Source organism: Poecilia latipinna, unplaced genomic scaffold (genome assembly GCF_001443285.1).
Source record: "Poecilia latipinna isolate Pla-1442-1.1 unplaced genomic scaffold, P_latipinna-1.0 Scaffold140, whole genome shotgun sequence".
Classification (NCBI taxonomy): Eukaryota; Metazoa; Chordata; class Actinopteri; order Cyprinodontiformes; family Poeciliidae; genus Poecilia; species Poecilia latipinna.
Window position 1 is genome coordinate 377,066 of NW_015112756.1, and position 18,827 is coordinate 395,892.

Here is an 18,827-nt window from a genome sequence, read left to right on the forward strand (position 1 = left end):
TGAAAAATATTCAGAGTCATCTCGATGGCGAGCGGAGAAGCTGAGAAGCAACGGAGAACCTGGGGAAAAAGTGAACGTTTTTCATGCGGACTGTTCTTCTGCTCATGTCTGTGTGTCAGGAGGAAGCAGCAAATGAAGATTAATGAGGGTCGTCTGCATTCACACCTGGATAAACGGGGATCAGGTGAGAAGAATGTGGTCCATATTACAGTGGAGGATCTGGGGATCGATAACACAGGCTTTAGCCTGGGGGACGAGGGCCTCCTGACCCCAAGGAAAAGCACGGACCCCTCGTTCAGCTCTGCGTCATCCTGCTCAAGGGCTCTGAAAAAGAAAAGACTCAATGCTCCGTCTTCACTTGTTATACCGCGCCAGGTTCAACCAACAGCCTCCATTAGCTACAAGCAGGCTGATGAAGAAGAGGAGGAATTCCAGCTGGTGTTTGAAAATGGCGCTGATGGCACATCTGGTGCTGGAGGCCTCCTGACAACACCCATAATCAACCTGATCCCACCCACTCCCTCTAATGTTGTTGATGATGATCGATTCTTTGACGGCGATTTAGTTGAATGTGAGGCTTGTTCATCTGAGAGCGATAGAAGATCTGCTGCCACTGACCTGGACAAACGGCAAACGGAGGAATCAAAAAAAGGATTCACACTGGCTAAAGGAAGTAATGAAATTGTTGAAAGCAAATCCAACAGTGGTGGTGGTCTAAGTGATAAATCTGGAGAGCAAGAAGAATCTGTACCTCATAAAAAGCTGGATGAAAAGAAATTAAGAGCCGCATTCCTATCAAGTGCCTTTAAGGGGGCTGCTACACCTGACATCTCAAATAAACGTGAGTCTATCGGTTTTCATGTAAAGGTGAAACTCTGGAGCAACTAGGTTTTAATTAGGTGACTGATTACTTAAAGAAATTTGTAAATGCGTTTATGTTGAAGTAAAAGAAAGGAAATATAACCACTGTTTAAACATTCTACTGTAGATTCTCTACCAGGATACGACACCCTGGTATTCATTCATTCAGGTATAAACCAAACTCAGTTGCATGAAAGTCTATGGGCAAATTATAAAGAAAATGAGAACAATACTGGATTCCTGAATATTTTTCTTGCAAAAATGTCAGTCTTTTTTATATACTTGAGTGGACAAACAAACCTGTAAATTATCAGCAGCAGTGAAGTGGGACTGTATTTTCTCATAGTGGATTATAGTGGTAGCAAACACAATGAAAACAGGATAGGGCCTAAAATAGAGCTCTGAGGTACTCCACAGCTATGAGCAGATGAAGACACATATGAGTCACTGACCCAACAATCCTTGTTGTTTGCAATGTTATCATTTGAAGAATGCCTTCTTGGAACTCCACTATGAGGGGTGTTTAGGATGCACGAATGGCTGTGAAACAGACTGGGAGCAGAGCTAAAGTTGTTTTTTTGTTTGTTTGTTTTTTTAATGAGCTGAGTAAATTATGCTATGTTTTTGTGTTTCACATAGAAACTCTTCGTCTCCTCTTCCGGAGACAAAGAAATGTGCACATCCCTGTCCTCAAAGGAGTCTCCTTTGTCCTTGAGCTGTAAATAAACTGCAGTGTCTTAACCTGATGTGCTATTCTCTGTGTTCTGTTATCTTCATCAGAAGGTGAAAGAGATATGGTTTATTCTTAATCTTTAATCTATAGCCTCTCTATGGTTCTTGTAGGATAAAAAGTGCAAGGCAATACAAACGGGTAACTATAAATGAGAGGTAAAATGTCTTCATGAAACAGAAGATGAAGTCCAGCTGCTCTCTAAGAAAGATAAGATAAGATAAGATAAGAAACTTTACTATCTTGAAGAAATTTGTCATGGATACAAACACTGGCTGCTACACAATTGAAAAACCATAACTGTCATTTTATCTTCTCACTTAAAACCACTTTTATGACTAATTCATTATAGGAGAAATAAATAATGATACACCAGAGAAACAAAGCAGTACATTTAAAATCTTAGACAATATTACGTACAGTCACAGTTTATGCTTTGTTTCTGTTAATGGCTTTGATAGAAAGTGAAACAAATGAGTTCCTGTAGCAGTTCAGCCTATTTCATAAATATATGAAACAAAAAAATACCCTAAAATTTCCTCCAACTGCTTAGTACCTTATCAACCAAATTCTTTTTCATGCCTGTTTAATTTTGCGTCTATTTGAAAAGCTATGACATACTTCACAGCAAAAACATTGTTTTCTGTTTTCTTCTCTTTTTGTCACAGGGGGAAGCAACGCAGGGATACATTTTCTATCATTCACTGAAAATAACTTGGGTAAGTCTTTCCCTGGTTCTTGTATTCTGTCTTTTTGTTTCCATTAAGGAATAGTCGAGGTGAGAGGTAAATGTCATCCAGATCCAGACCAAGTGTTTCTTCTTCCAGCTGTTCAGACTCAAGTGCTACCTTTCCGTTTTGATCTTGGTTCCCCATTCAGCTGAAATTGCTCTCATTATGTGACATGGCTACAGTACCCAGAACGCCTCACAAGGGAGTTGTAGAAGTTCCCCTTTGTTGGAGTCTCTTTTTAGCCATTGTGCACGTATTCCCCAAGTGTGGTTGTTCAGCCTGTTCCCAGGTTTTGGGTTGCTGTGACTCAGCATGCGCTCCTCCCTCCGTCTTCTCTCAAAAAGCAGACTTTCCTTTCAAACCAATGGTACAAATGATAAGCATCACTTTTCCCTATCCATTACACAAATGTGCTGAAATGTCATGACTCTAAAGCTTCGCTTTGTTGTTAATCTTGTGTCTGTCTGTGTGTCACAATGTGTCACAGGCAAAATGTAGGATCTGCCTATGCTAACCTGTCTTAGCAGGCAGGCTTACTCATGGTTTTGCTGTCCCCGATAGTCATGCATCTCAGACTGATGGATTATGTCTAGGCTGAATTTTAACATGCCTGAATATTCCTGTCCTTCGTTTCTTTGAAGAACGTCATATAATGGCACAGAAAAGTATTCATTTCCATAATTTTTCCACGTTTTGTCATAAACAACTGGCTGACATCCACAGCACTACATATTTTGCAAAACTGATGTTGGGCCCTGAAAACACTACCGCCCACAGCAAAACAAGGTGGTGGGAGCATCATTCTGTGGTGCTGCTTTACTTCACCAGGGAAGTAAAGCAGGGGTCGTAGCTGATAGGGAGACAAGAGTCTGAAAAGACTTGTCTTGTATTAAGACAGTAAACAAAGACATCAAAAGTCATGTATCAGAGAGGCAATCTAGAGGTGGCAATTCTAAAGGAGGTGTTGGTATTCTCATGGCCTAGTCAAAGTCCAGATCAATTAAGAAGCTGGTCCAAGAGGGGCAAATGGAAATATATGGATGCTATTCTTCCACTTTGAGAGAGTAGAGTAATTTTAAGAACTGTAGGAAGATAACAAAAGTCACTGAGTGAGAAAGTGATTTTCTCAGAATATCAAAGGCACACAGTCGTCAGCTACATGAAGGTACTCCCATGTGTCGTCCGATGTAGCCAACACTCATCAGTTCTTTCAGCCCAGCCTCGATAAGACAGGGGCTTGGCACACAGAATTTTCTGCCTCTGCTTAGCTGCAGGTCATATACTCTTAGAGCCAGGTGATGAAGAGACTGCTAGCTCAACGCCCCTCCTTTTTGTGCTCTTCTGCTCCTCCAGGATCCAGACAAGATTCCAGTGCTGACACACATAAACCAATTACACTGTCTTATCTGCCTCTGCCTTCGTTTCAACCCCTATCCATGTCAAACCAGCTTTTCAGAAACGGCAAGCTGAAATGTGGAAACAAAAAAAAAAGTACTCATATGACGATGCTCATGTTTTTCTTGGTTAGCTTATTCAAAAAGACAACTGCTTTTTCATCCTAATCCTTTAACCTTGAAATTTATTGAAGTTTAGGCTGTCACAGTCACATCACTATGTTTGCCATGTGTGGCATGAAAAAGTCAGGGCTTAGCTGGATGTCATGTTTCCAGCCTCATTCGTCTTGCTTGTTATGATTGGACAAAATAAATGACCAAGTGATATTTGGGAAATGTAAGAAAAGGGGCTGCCTGTGGGAAAGAATTTGGGCTGTCAGAGAAGCATGTCGTCCACCAGACAGACAGGCTTGTGTTTGGCTGGTTGCTCAGTAACTCAATCTACAGCACATTGGAAAAGTATTCACACCCCTTGAACTTATTCACATTTTATTGTGCTATCACCACAAACTTCAAGTTATTTTACTGAGACTTTAGATCAGCCCAAAGTCCCACGTAGTCATGAACTCAAAGCACTGTGATTCATGGGGTTTTCATGAATTGCAGCTTTTGCGTGTTTGGTTTCCCCTACCAATTTTGAATATTTTATTTGCCTGGTCTTCTTTGCAGATTAGCTCAGACTCTTTCAGACTGGAAGTGAACAGCAGTTTTTGAGTGACAGCCACAAATGACTTTTTAGACTCTCCCCTGTGGGTTTCGGCCAAAAATGCTAAAGAACTGAGCAATGTTTGAAAATGATTATCCGAGAAAAAGTTGTTTGTTTCTGGTAATTTTCACCAATAGTGCAAAGAATAATTTTTGTAGAAATATTTCTTCCTATTTAGGTTTCAGACCACATGCGTTTTTTTCAAAGAAATATTACATACACTCCAATTTGACCCCAGCTATTAAATAATGCGACCAATTTTAGTTATTTCACCAACAAAAACAACCCTCAAAAACGGCACCATTTATTGCAGGCAGGGATATAACTTCCTAAAGTTAAAATTATATATTTAGCTTTTGGGGTGTTAAGTTTAAAAAAAGGACTGATCTAACCAGTGTATTAGATAACTGCTTTCCAAATTATTATTATTTTTTTTATGAAAATTGTTTTCTATCCCTCCCGCTTCATAATAATTCACCACTTTTTCCATCTCTATGAAAAAAATCTCAATAACATTCATTCAAGTTTGTGGTTTCGACATGATGAAATGTGAAAAATTTCAAAAGATATTAATCCTTTTGCAAGGCACTGTTCAGCATTATAATCTACAAAAGCTTATAAGGACTAAATCTAAAGCTTTCGCTCTTTCTTTAGCAATTTTAATTGTTTTCTTCTATTAAGATGACTTGAGCAACAGAGATCTTATCCGTCCTGACATGCTGAAGAAAGAACTTGACAAGCTTCCTCACACAGCCCGGATGGAGGCCTTTACCTTCCACAGGGTACGACTACTCCTAGCTCCTCTCCTCACGTGTGTATATTGCATTTTAGAAACTGTATCTGCAGCTGACTTGTAGTACAGTGAAAATCTGCTAAATAATTATTACTGGCATATGACAATGTGTTGAAATAACTTATATTTGATGACTTTGAGTTCATTAGATAGGACGGTTATCTAATCAGGAACCTATATTACAGCGACCATTAACACGTTCCTGCAGTTTTGGAGAAACAGTTCAGACTTCTGCTTTCCACACATCAACACATATCACAGATCCGTGCAAGGAAAGAAAAGGATCGCTTCAGCAACGGCGCATAACCATTGGTGAGTTTGTCTGCACCTTATGGATAGATATTGTGCATAATGCCGTTTCTCCAGCTAATGGGTGATTTAGATACTGTCTTTCTGGCATTATTTTTGTTGTGTGTCTGTCCAGCTTCATGTGAGCCTCATTCAGCGGATCAGAATGGAAACTTCACTGACAAGGTAATCTAAAGAAGCAAAGTGGGGCCTAAATAGCATAGCATCATCACACAGTTTACTGATGATGCTTGCTGAATAGTCTCTGTTTAGATTTCCCTATCTCTCCTGGCCTTATGGTAAAACAATGGGTGTGCAAAAAGTCTCAGGAATTTACTCTTGTTATTGAAATTTTCCAAACAAGGATCCTTGTGTCTTTTACAATTTCGGTGTATGCTTAAACTGAAACAGTTAGTTCAAAAGAGAAACTCACATCCAGAGAAATTGTTGTCATCAAGGCTAAGTTTCATGTGGTTACAACACCGGTTTTGTGTGAGTTATTTACACAAATACACATTTTAAACCAAACATTATCAACATTAAAATGATAATAATTTTGGGTGCAAGACACATTTTCCATAGATTTTGAAAACTAGAACTGGGTTCACCAGAAAAAACATATTTCTTCTGGTTCTCAACAAGTTTTTGACATAATTTTGTCTGGGTATTTGGCCACCTTTCTTATCAGATTTGGTAAAAGGTTTTTAAATTGGATCCATGTTAGTCAGCATGGATCCAGCCTTTATACCCAATCCAATCAAGAGGAAGTTGGTTAAGATTAGTTCATCAATTTAAAAAACAATTATGACATTAGTCGGGTATTATTGTTGTCCACTGTATTTTCTGTGGATTTACTGGAAGTAAGTTGATAGTTCAGTGTTAAGCCATATTGTGTCAATAAAACCTCTTTGGGGGAGATGCGCTTTTGTTGATGTTGAAAACTGAACATTTCAGGTAAGCTTCAAAGTGTCGCACTGCAGGGTTAGGGTCAGCATGTTCTCCTGTAATCCTGGTGTTTCTGTACTTCCCAGTACAGAATCGGCTGGGTGAGACGGGGTGGCTCTTGTGTTGTTCTTGAAAAGCTTAACCAATTTCCTTTCTCATGAGGTTGATAGTTTGTGTCAGGCTGCTGAAGCTTTGACAGAACTGGAAGCTCCAACACACCAAATACACCAAAACCAGCGTCGGGATAAATAAAGCAAGCTAACACTGAGCTTCTGGAATGTCTCCAACCTCAATCCAATGGAGAATTGATGGGATATGCTTAAAAAGGGGTTGAAAGCCAATAAAACCAACACATTTAGGAAGAGTGGTCAAACATCCAGCCAGATTTATCCCAATATGCTGTTGATGACTACAAACAGTTTGTGGTTTTATGTAACTTACTAAAGGATATTTATCCAAATATTAGTGGAAGTGTATGGAATATATTTCAGCCAGGATGTATAATTTGACCCAGTGTGGATTGGGAGAAAAATCCCCAAAAATTCACATTTGTGCATTTCTGTCTTGTGTTTAAAAATCAATCTTTCCACCGTGCAAAATGCACAGCTCAAATAAATGATTAAAAATCCCACATAATGTAAATTAAGGTCTGGCAAGAACTGTAACTATACTACCACAATTTTTTGGTACATGACAAATGTTGGCTAAGATGTGGATATAATATTATTTACCATGATTCATGAAAACATCACTAGAACAAACCATCAGTTTATTTAATATCAGCCACCATCATAGTTGAAAACATTTCCAGGTAACAGCAGGGCTTTATTTAAGCCAATCTGCGCAACCAAAAAAGACAAAACAAAACAAAACAAAAAATGTTGTTTTAATTCTTCAGGCTGTTTAAGCTCTTCACAATGACTCAAATATGTTAACGAGCAGCAACATGTCTTAACGGGCATATCCAACTCAGTCACACTCATTTCCAATAAGACGGTGACGCAAACATTGACAATTCTGGAATTTTGTTTTGAAGTGTTGCCAGAATTTAAATAGCAACAGTGAAAGTCAGCGTCATCTCTTGCTTTGTAAAAAAGGAAACAAAAAAAACAACAAAAAAAACAGCTAATTAACCAATCTCTGGTTAAAAACAACAAAATTAACTTGAAGCAATCATGATGTTTTAGAAAACTTTCATCTTCATACAGTATGAATCTTTGCCTTAGAAATGACTCGGCTTCACAAAAGAAAGAAATGACGATATAAATGCTCAGTGTTTTGCAACATCGTGTTTATAAAACAGGGTTTCCATTGCATGACACGGTTGCTATGTGCTGCAGAATGTATGTACATCGTCTACCTCTCAGGATTTATACAAGCAAGAGGCCAAATCCCTCAGTGAGCTGAGCATAGAAGAAGTCTGCCAGTGGTTTACCAGTATTGGACTGCAAAAATGTCTCCCTTTAATCAGAGGTAAAACATCATATTTTGACTCATCACCTAGCTCTTCTTTGGCATGCAGCAAAATATATTCAGAATCATTAAAATTTTAGTTAGAACTTGATCCTTTCGTAGTGTTAAGAGATGCAGAGATGCATAAATGCCTTTTAGAGAAATCTGTCTTTTGTTTTTGGTCTATTAAAAATAAGACTTCTGCATGCATGTTTGTTTATGGCGTCTTCTCTCTTCTCTCTTAGAAGCTAAACTGTGTGGATCAGACATAGCCTCAGTAGATGCCAACACACTGGACATCCTCCACATCAGCTCACTGGAGGACAGGGAGCGATTACTGTCAGCTATCTATAATGCGCTCCACCCTCACAGCACCACCACTCAGACTCTTGACTCTTTGCTTGGTATTTTTCACCTCAGTAGGAATGTCCCAGTCAAGCAGTTGTTTCTATATATCAATCAGATTAGCTGTTTATGGATACCACCTTAAATCTATTACAGTCAGTGCCATACATTTGCTTGAAGTAACACATAATAACCCTAAAACATTTTGTTCCTTCTGACAGTTTTCATATGGAGTAGTTTACTAAGTGGAAAGCCTCCCTGCTTTACTCTCTGCTTTGATATGACTTGTTGACGATCCACTATGAAACATGTTAAAATGCCGTTTCCAGTCAGTTCTGAACAAACTTAGAAAAAAAGTTGTTTTCCTTTTCTTAGCTGTGGCATGATGTATTTTCCAGGCACATAGTACCATTGTACAGCACAATCAAACTCAAAAGTTAATTTTACTTAATACGCCCTCTTTAAAAAGCTTTGGTTTCAACATCTTAATTGTTGTTGAACTAATTAATGGCAGATGGTTCAACTGTTTTGCGTACTCAAAATAGCAGGTCACAGGGCACAGCGTCCAATACAGTCCATCACGGTGAACACCATTTAAAATTATTAGAGAAAAACTATGTTTTCTCTAATAATAAGTTTTTGCAATCCAGTCTGTTTTGCAATCCATGTAATTTTGGTTGTGCAAAACACAGTCGTTACAATTCCTTGGCTAACACTATGGTTGGCTGACATAAAATTACAGGCATTACTCCAACAACCGGGAGTTGAGTTTAGTAAGGATGTACGATCCTAATCATTAAAAAAAAATGCCTCGACTGGGACATCCGGGCTTTAAAGTTGTAAAGAAGGTTTTAAACTTGACAAAATAAAATAAATACATGTTTGCTTGATGTTTCCTTTTTACCCAGAGACTTTAGAGCCAAGTAAGACGGAAACGTCCACTACAGATTCGGCATCCATGAGCAGGTCCACATCCTCTCCCCATGTAAGCTGCCTGAGTATGAATCGGCGTTCTTTTAAGTTCAGGTAAAGGTCATATACTCTTTAAACCTTGCACATAAAAAAAAAAAAAAAACATACTTGCAGCAGGTCTGTAGCTACTGGGTTATTAGAAGGAAAACATTACGTGTAATAACATCGGTATCAGAGGCCTTCAGGCTGATACCTCTGCTGCATTCTATTGCTACAAGCTACAGAGTACAAAAGAGAGAACCCTATTAGGAACATGCTACAGATATTTTAATTAGTTTCTGCTGGTGCTGTTCCCTGAAGTACTGCCAAAAACGCGCACCGCAGTGAAAACAAAATACGACTAAAGGAAAAAGCAAGTGTTGTTTTTATTCTCATGATCTTGCTTGACAATAGGAACAGGAGCCAAAACCTCATGGCACCAAGGGGTTCTCAGATGATAGAGATCACAATTAACGGTGAGTCAACACAGTCACACAAACTTAAATAGTAAATTATCACTTATTCCCTGAAGCAGAGACAATAAAAAGGCTTGCAAAGTGTCATTACCCCATGCCTTTTCCCCCCCATCTTGACAAATGACAATCTTCAAAGTATTTAATTCACTTTTTAATTGATTTCTTTTTGATTTAAGAAATGCATTATTTTTAAATAATATGATGCAGCCAACTTCCATCAGTCATCATCTAATTACAGCATTGCTACTCCATTTGAAATTAATTAAATCTCAGTATTAATGAACATTAAAGAACAAACAGTATCATGAAAACCAAGTGACACCAGAAAGGTCAGAGATAAAGTTGTGGATAACCTTAAATACCCAGCACATCTCACAGAACACCGGAATAATGGCAAAAATAATATGGGGATGAGTTTTCTACAACAAAGAAAGGTAACTGGTGGAGTTTGATGGGAAGGTGAATAGAAATGAAGGACAAAAAAACCCCTCCCCCCCCAAAAAAAACCCTTCTTTTCTGGGCTGTGGTAGAAGTTCATCTTTTAGCAAAACAATAAACCTAAACATGCAGTCAGAGTTGCAATAGGATGGACCAGTCAAAGTCCAGGTTCAAAGCCTAATGAGAATATGTAGGAAGACAAGTGCCACATAATCTGACTAAACTTGAGCTATTTTGTAAAGAGGTCTCTTTACGTGCAAATCTACACACAAGACGTCCCTGAGAAACTGGAAAAAGATGAGCACCACACTTTTCAGATATCTGACTGAGATAAATATAGTAAACCATGTGTTCAATTTGATTGTTGGATTTCTTTTACGTCATAATTACTCACACTAATTTGTGCTGATATAGTTAATAAAATTCCACATAATCACAGTTTGTTTGTAATGTCACCAAATATAAAAAAAAAGTTATAGGGGTGTGAATACTTTTGCAAGACTCTGTATGTTAATGTCTGCAGTGTAGATTTGAGCTTCTTAGGTAGATTTTTAAAATGATTTTTAAATGTGTTTTAAATGACTTAATTTTGATGCAAATGTTGCAGCATCAGAACGGATAGTTCATCTGAGGACCCCAAAGGAAACAACAGTGGGAAAAATCATGGATTCGTGCATGAAAATGCTGGGACTGATGGACAATAAGACTCTATTCACACTAAAAGAGAAGCAAGGTGCTCAGATAATCAGCAATATCCCCATATAGTTTGCGATAGCATACAGAGGTTTTATATGAAGAGGGTATTAATATGATTTTGTGTTTTATTTCCTCAGATTCCCTAGAGGAGTTGTCCCTGGATCAGCAGATAGGAGCTTTATTGAAGACACCATTAGAGAACGAGCAGCTGGAGCTGCATCTGTGTAAAGCGGTAATGAACTTTGACACGGTATTTACAGATTTTACAGTGTGCACGCTAACAAACGTTCTGTTTGATTTTACGTAATAGGACAAACAAACGAATTCTGCATCGGGACCTAGTCCGGATATGAACGGTGAAAAAGGCGACGTCAACAAAAATGCCCAGGTGAACCAGCCAGGTAAAGAGGAGAGGATCCGGGAGCTAAAGCAGCAGGTGGACTCGCTGCAGAATGTCATCCTTCAGGTCTGTTGTAAAAATCAAAAAGCCCTGTTCAATTCATAGTAAGAATTATAATCAATTTTATCCCTTTGACTCCCCAAGGTCCAGGAGCTTCACCACGGCCTGGTAGCGTTTTGCTCAGAGATAAAGAATATGGACCCAGATGCGAATGTGGGCAGGTTGGGTTCTGCTGAGCTGAAACAGAGGCTGGAGATGGTAAACAGCCAACTGCTGGAGAAGAGGCAGAGGCTGCAGATCCTCAGAGACAACATTAACAACTCAGCTGCTCATAAAAACAAGTAGGTGAAGTGTCTTTGTGGAGGTGGTCTAGCCTCGCAATGGAGAGAGACTGGATGGACTCTTCCCTCTTCAAGTGATGACACTTTGCACTTTAAAATGTTACAGTCAGGGAATAACACCTTTAATTTTAACGAACGAGGTGGAACATTAACACTCTTCACCTTTTGTTTACTTACATCACAAGAGATAGTCATGTCATTAAAAAAATAAAAGAGTTAGTGAGGATTTTTCTTCTTACGATGGTTGAGAGAGTACCAGAGAGGAATTGCGTCATATCATCATTCTTCTATAGCGGTGTCCAAAATCAGTGCTCAAGGGTGAGTAGTATTTTTTTCCCATGGTCCAACACACTTTTATCAAATAATGATTCATTAGGAGGTCGCTGCAGAACTTTATGACATGCTGAGGAAATAGTTGGAGCTTTAAAACCAGCACTGTTAAAACCAGTGCTGCAAGCAGAAACTTATCTAAAGCTGGGAGGAAGCCAGCTCTTAAGGACTAGAGCGGAACACCTGTGCTCTAAAGCAGGGGTCTGTTACTACAGTCCTCGAGTGCCACTGCTCTGCAACCTTTGAGTGCATCCCTGTTCCAACAGACTAAGAATAAAATGAATGGCTAATGACCAGGTTTTTGCAAAACTTGCCGACATGCCAAGGAGATAATTCTGGTGTGTTGGAGCAACAGTACATTAAAAAGTTGCAAAACAGGGGCACTGGAGGACTGGTGTTGCAGAGTCCTTGCTATAAGAGACCTCAAAGTTACTGCATTGTTGTATTTTGAAAAACACTGGGCCCAGAGATTCACTGATTTTTCATGGAGACTGAGCTGTCTACTATACTTCTTCAACTCTGACAAAAAAAAAAAAATCCCATAGAACTCTAATGATAGTATAAAATGTTACTTGTAACAACTAATTTTGCTAATTGCATGTGACTACATGTATATATGTCTGTCACAGTCTCTGAAATGTGGTCTCTTTTCATTTAGACAGCTGGAGGTTCATCTGCTGGAAAAGATTAAGCTGAACTGCCAAGTGTTTAAGGAAGAAATTACCATTGTACATCTCAATCGACAAGCTACTCATCTCTTAAATGCCTGGCAAGGAAGCGCCAGGAAGGTACAGCAGAAAAAATGAGTGTTCTTTCATTGAATGCTTGCATCATTGCAGAGTTTAATTTGCAGATTTAAAGAGCGCTGGAGTTGAGTCAGTTGAGTTTAATCAACAGCGTGTGAATGACAGTTGCACCAATATGTGGGAAAGCTGTACCGTCTGAGACTGAGAATGTTTTCATTTCCAAAAATAAACACTGAGAAACTGATATGTGCACCAAAACAACTGCAGATACTGGGAGAGGCATGTTTGGTATGGAATAATAAAATGATTTCAGCACAGAAAATAGCAGAGTCAAATTTGGTGTTTTTTTGCAGAATATGGTGCTTTTTGAGCTATTCTTAACCATTTCAAAGAAACTTGTGTGACTGGCCTTTTTTTCTTTCAGACATTCCAGTTCTGATGCATAAATCAGTTTGCAGCGACATGCTAAGATTTATTTGTATACAAAGATATTTAACTCTTAAATAGATTAGCCCAGTAAGACAAGGTGGTCACAGCTATTTGAGAAGATAATCCTCCAATCAAAACTATTGCTGATTTGACAAAACACAATGGTGCATTAACGAGCATAAAACATTGTGTTTCAGTGTCACAAAACTTGAAAATCCTCAGAATATGTAATATTAATAAATCACAAGCAACCTTTTGTTTGCAAAGTGGATAATTTTAAAATTCACATTTCTGAAACCAAATGAGCCTTTTGAGTCATGCCCACTGAATGCAAAAGGCTCTGCCATAGATGGCATCTGTAATGGCTTTTACCTTATATGGCTACAGAGAAGTATTAATACAAATCACCTTTATAATGAGAATATGTTAAATGGAAAGCTTATTAGACTGACAGAGGCAGAATACGGTGAGTGCAATGATACAGGAAACTTGAATAATCTCTTGAGAAGTAAAACAAAAAAAAGAGAATGATTTCTTCTCACCTAACAAAACAGTGTCTCTACTGAAAGTACATTCTGAACTGGATTGTTAAACATTTATTTTGGATTTAAGGAGACAAGAGCAGCTACAGGAGATGGCTAAAACCAGGAAGTTGACAGCCAGACAGTTGAGTTAACCAAATGTGTTGTTTGTGAGCACATCATTGTAGTGCAACCATCAATCAATCAATCAAATTTTATTTGTATAGCACATTTCAGCAGCAAGGCATTTCAAAGTGCTTTACATAATTAAAATAAAAACAGCATGTGAGAAAGAGTTAAAAAAAATCATCATAAGTAAAATTAGGACTGATAATAAAAATTGGTCTTCCACAATCACTGCAGAAACTACAGCACTGACCCAGAATGTTTCAAGGAATTTAATGTTTTGAATTAAAAAAATTTGTCCAAGCGGTCACTCATCATCATGGTGTTGCCCGTCACTCGTCAACCCGGTGAGTGACAGGCAGACAGTATCTCTCCTCCTAGACACTTTTTTGACTTTTTTGCATTATGCACTGATGTTCACGTTTGGTGTGCTCTGTATGCATTATTATTGATTAGCAACTTTTGCTTGAAGTCTAAGCGCTTTTGGTCACGGAAATGAATTCAGCTATTGTGAGCAACAAGAATGAACGCCCTTTAAAAAGGAAGAGTTGCTTAAAAGAGGATGAACAAGCGGACAGAGCAAGTCATTTAGACAAACTGGCAGTGTTTACTTAGAAAAGGATGTTTAGCGCTGACATTCGAGAGCCTGTGACCATACCAACAAAGGAATGCATGTGACAAAAGCTACTGGGAGAGTGAAATGGAGAAATGGGCCAGTATGTGTAAAACTATCTGCATCTATCCCCCAGTGGAGCTCCCCTTCTTTTTTAATGTGGCTCTTTTATCTCGTCGGTGAAGCCCTAACGAGATGCCATGAAAGGACACACGCGGTTTCAGCTTTGAAAGGTGCCCCGTGTCACATTGCCGCCCCCAGGCCACACTTTTTTAGGTGCTGAGTTTGTGGGAAAAGCAGCAGCACTAATGTTTATCATATGACCTAATCAGAGTTAACACACAGGTCAGAGCCAAGGAGCAGTCTGGGAACTGATAGAGCTGCTGTTCAAATAAGGAACAGACCGCCCAGTGTTTGCTCCTCGTAGGCTGCCCCAAATTTCAAACAATAAGGAAATATTTCATCATCGGCCGTCTAATCACCAGGATCGCCTGTGACTGGAGAGCATCAATAAAGCAGCTGAGAGGGAAGGAGGAAAAGGGGGAAGCAGAGGAAAACAGAGACACAGATCGAGGGGTGAAGGGTGAGAACATCAAATGAGGGAAGTGACTTTAAATAATCCGTTTAGCTTTAATGGTTTTAAAACTTCAGATGGATAGTGGGAGAGAAGAAAGCTGGAAAATTATTGGTTCATCCCTCCCTAGCACCTAAGTCCTCTACGTGCAAAAAGGAAATTCCCCCCCAAAAAACCAACAGAAAGAGCATCTTCAATTTTAATCTCACTGCACTCCTGTTAGATTATTTCTCACCGTTTCATTATCTTCACTGAATAATTCCTGATGTTCTCACTTACTCCGCATTAGTTTTGTGGAATAGTACCGCATGTCTGCCTCAGGCAGGCGGGGATTTCATTCAAAGTTCCGGATAAACAAGAAGAATATGAAACGAAAAGTCCTCAGGTTCTTAAAATATGACCAGAACTGAACAAACTGGAAGGGAAAAAATACATATTAGAGTTTCGTCGAGGGGCTTTGCCTGCGTTTCCGTTGATATATCCTGTCTGGCCCACTTGTCTAGAGAGAGAGAAGCTTTAGCTTTGACCCCTGACCCTTGCGAGGCGGCAGCTATTGCTGCAAGGCATTCACACGCCGTGTGGGGGGAGAGAGAAGTATGCCAAGAGGCTGGATAAAGGGCCCGTTGGAATTCAGTGGTCAGACTCACAAGTTATTTCTGATTCCTGCAAGCTTCTTGCGGCGTGATCTCTTTTAGAGCTAATCATTATATCTTGGTGGTCGACTGACTTTGACGCAGACTCAGTATTTATCTCTTGGGAACTTTCTTGTACTGTAGTGGTGTGTGTAACTTTAAAGGAGGCGATATCCGGGTTATTTTTATAACTCAGTGGCACATAACAAGTTTGACAGGCAGTTTAGAGAACAAAAGAAGTCATAGTTCATCAATCACCAATGGTGAATTATGCTTTGAATTGAGACCTAACATGACATTAAAAATTAATTAGTTATGCAACTGCATTATCTAAGCTCGATGGACATGTTTGTTTTGAATGTGTGCAAAGGTTTCCTGTGGGAACGTAAAAATATACAAAAAAGCATAATGATAAATCATGCTGCACTTTTGCAGCCATTGAATGCATCAAGAAATCTGCTTGTGGGGAGAATTGGAAATATTTAGCATGATCATCCCTGACCAATGACCAGCCAGTCAGAAAGTATAGAATCCACACATTTTCCAAATAGTAAATGCACCACACCTAGGAGCGACCAAAACTCATGCTAGAAAACACAGTTGACTATTCCCAGTTCAGAAATCGCAAAATTTTCTGTGGAGCATAATGCTAAGCTATTCGCAGAAAGTGTGTCTGTTAATGGATATTTTGTAGAGCTTATCTAAAATATTTGAAAGAAAAGCCAGCTTAGAAAACTGAAACCTGGGTGTGACACTACTTGAAATGCTACTGGCTGGTGTTTGCAAAGCAGCTTATCTAGAACTGTCATTTTCCTTGACGATTATTGGTTGTAACCCCAAGAGGGGCGATAAGGAAGACTGTGGAAATTAGCTTAAAATACTATTTCCACTGTGTTTTAAGGTATATTTGGTTTTTCAACAGCAAATACAGGCAGCTATAACCTATTATGAGTTTCTCAAATATTAACAGATTTCAGCTTTGTGGTCCCTAATTCCCATGAATACCGAGGGTTCACTGTGTAGTCTTCATGGATACAGACTAACAGCTAGGTGACCCTACAAAGCATTGAATCAAGTGGGACAAATCTAAATGCTACACTAGTCAGACTTTTATTTTCTTTAAAAAAAAATACTGCATTGTTTGAGTTTTTGTTTCATGTTATTACAGGAGAAAGCTCAAAAACAGACTTCAGCTTTAGGCAGCTTGAGCCAGCTTGTGACGCCTCAGTCTCCAGCCATGTTGATGGTCGTGCAAGAGAAGCAGCTTTCTGATGGGCATTATGGCTTCACATGCTGCCACAGAGATGACAGAGGACTGGTGGTGGTGAAGGTGGACAACTCCCACCTGTGTGTGGGGGACAGGTAAGAAAGGTGCACTAACAAAACCACCCTGGGCAGATCATTTAGGATTGTTGACTAAAGTGTGTTCACTGATCCCCCCCTAGCAAGTGAAAGCAGATCTTACTCATTTCTTTCATTGGTGCATTTTTTTATGCTCAGTAGCTATGGAGACTCATTAAATAATAGCCCCAAAACAAGCAACAGAGTCATGTAATACTTGGATGCAGAAGAGAGAGAAAATGAGCAGATACAAATATGTCATGCATTTAAGCAATTAAGGAATTATAGTCAGTGTATTGTTAGAGAAACAAAGCTGTTAGAGACACAATTTCACATACTCTCAGTGGTGTTGTTTTTGCTCGTAGAAACAGTTTGGCCATGGAAAGATCCGTGACTACAGAGAAAATAAAGAACCAACGGAGTCGAAAACAGTCTTTTGTTGTATTTTTTTTTTTTTTTTACAAGCGAATAAAAACCTGCAGGCCATCTATCCTAATGTAAATCCTGTTTGTTTATGAATGCCAGAAATTATTATCAAGCTTACTGTAAAATACATATTCTTCAATATTTGTTAATCACTTATTACCTACCACTTTGTCCTCACAGACTCGTGGAAGTGAATGGGGTGCCGGTGGTCAGCGCCACCCTGGAAGAGCTGAACGATCTGCTGCGTCTCGGACCGTGTGTCCAGATTGTTGTTCTTCGCCAGCCTCCACCTACTCTGGTCTCTACTTGTCTCAAGCAACCGGACATAAGTCCAGATCACGTCCAAACACTCTGGCCTCAAAGGGATGAAGTAACTACAGAAACCGCACCACAGAGAAAGATTGTGGCCATCTAACAGTGGGCTTACAGAGCATCGGAAAAGTAGTCATACCACTTGAACATTTCCACATCTTGTCATGCTAGACCTACAAATCCTTGATGTATTTTATTGGGATTTTATATGATTGGCCAAACAGGTGTATATTATGAAGTAGAAGAAAAATGATGAAGGATTTCCAAAATATTTCACAAGCAAAAATCTGCTTAGGGTGGCCGGTATTTTTGTTCTCCCCTCTTTTACAAGACTCTAAGCATGTAGCTAGACTGGGACGGGCCCACATAAAATGTCAAAATCAGATACTTTATCATACCTAGGCTACACTATTTGTGTAACATACTTATTACTATCAGTGTCATTTGTAAATAGCTTACATCATACCAGTGTTTTGATTCTAACTTTTCAAGAGTAGCAAACAAGCAAAGCTGCTCTAATTGAAATGCAGAGAGGTATGCAAGCGTGGCATATTAATTTAACTATTAGAAAGTAACATCTGCAGACAAACACCAAATTTACAGTAAACAAATTAGCAAGTTTAATATCTTTTGATTTTAAAATTGGTGTCTAAAATGAGCCAAACGTGCAATCTGTCACTACAAAACAAAATCAAATGATGTGTTTGGGGGCCTAATGGTGTTGGGCCCCTAAGGAGCTGCTTAATTCGCATTTGCCTTTGACCAGTTCTGAATGAATTGGCCAAAGTATATTTGTGAGTTAGAATGGCCTAGTCAAAGCCAAGATTTAAATCCAACTGAGAATCTGTGACTAGAATTGCAAATAGATGTTTTCATCCAGTGTGGTTGAGGTTGTACTATTTTCCAAAGAAGAATGGACAGCAATCTTTGTCTTTGATTGGATCATCACTAATGGCTGGAAATAAAAAAAGTAAATATTGACACAAAACTGTCTTGCATTCTGGACAACGATTTCCAAACAGACTGCAAGAAGAGTCCGACTTGATTAGCACACTTAGGCTTTCTGCAAGCTTTCACCTTGCCAACTTGACACTTTAGATCCTCCCGAATACTGTTCACAGCAGAGTGTTTCTTAAATGAAAGGAGGTTGGGTCTTTGTTGGCAAGCCGTAACGTAATCCACTGCATTGCATGAACAAACCCTTGGGGCCGGAAGTAGCCCATTTATCAG

General features: G+C 39.1%; 1 protein-coding gene across 1 annotated transcript in view; it reads left to right on the forward strand.

Moving 5' to 3' along the window:
- The window catches only part of LOC106945341 (uncharacterized), a 38,181-nt gene extending 19,607 nt beyond the window's left edge, over positions 1 to 18,574 (forward strand). Inside the window, exons 2-16 of the mRNA XM_015028963.1 lie at positions 2,260 to 2,310; positions 5,104 to 5,204; positions 5,401 to 5,527; positions 5,640 to 5,689; positions 7,789 to 7,921; positions 8,146 to 8,304; positions 9,154 to 9,271; positions 9,611 to 9,672; positions 10,718 to 10,843; positions 10,944 to 11,038; positions 11,117 to 11,272; positions 11,351 to 11,547; positions 12,536 to 12,665; positions 16,687 to 16,880; positions 17,466 to 18,574. Coding sequence (XP_014884449.1) covers positions 5,139 to 5,204; positions 5,401 to 5,527; positions 5,640 to 5,689; positions 7,789 to 7,921; positions 8,146 to 8,304; positions 9,154 to 9,271; positions 9,611 to 9,672; positions 10,718 to 10,843; positions 10,944 to 11,038; positions 11,117 to 11,272; positions 11,351 to 11,547; positions 12,536 to 12,665; positions 16,687 to 16,880; positions 17,466 to 17,700 — 1,848 coding nt within the window. The 5' untranslated portion in view covers positions 2,260 to 2,310; positions 5,104 to 5,138 and the 3' untranslated portion in view covers positions 17,701 to 18,574. The remainder of the gene's footprint in view (positions 1 to 2,259; positions 2,311 to 5,103; positions 5,205 to 5,400; positions 5,528 to 5,639; positions 5,690 to 7,788; positions 7,922 to 8,145; positions 8,305 to 9,153; positions 9,272 to 9,610; positions 9,673 to 10,717; positions 10,844 to 10,943; positions 11,039 to 11,116; positions 11,273 to 11,350; positions 11,548 to 12,535; positions 12,666 to 16,686; positions 16,881 to 17,465) is intronic.
- The last annotated feature ends 253 nt before the right edge of the window (positions 18,575 to 18,827 follow it).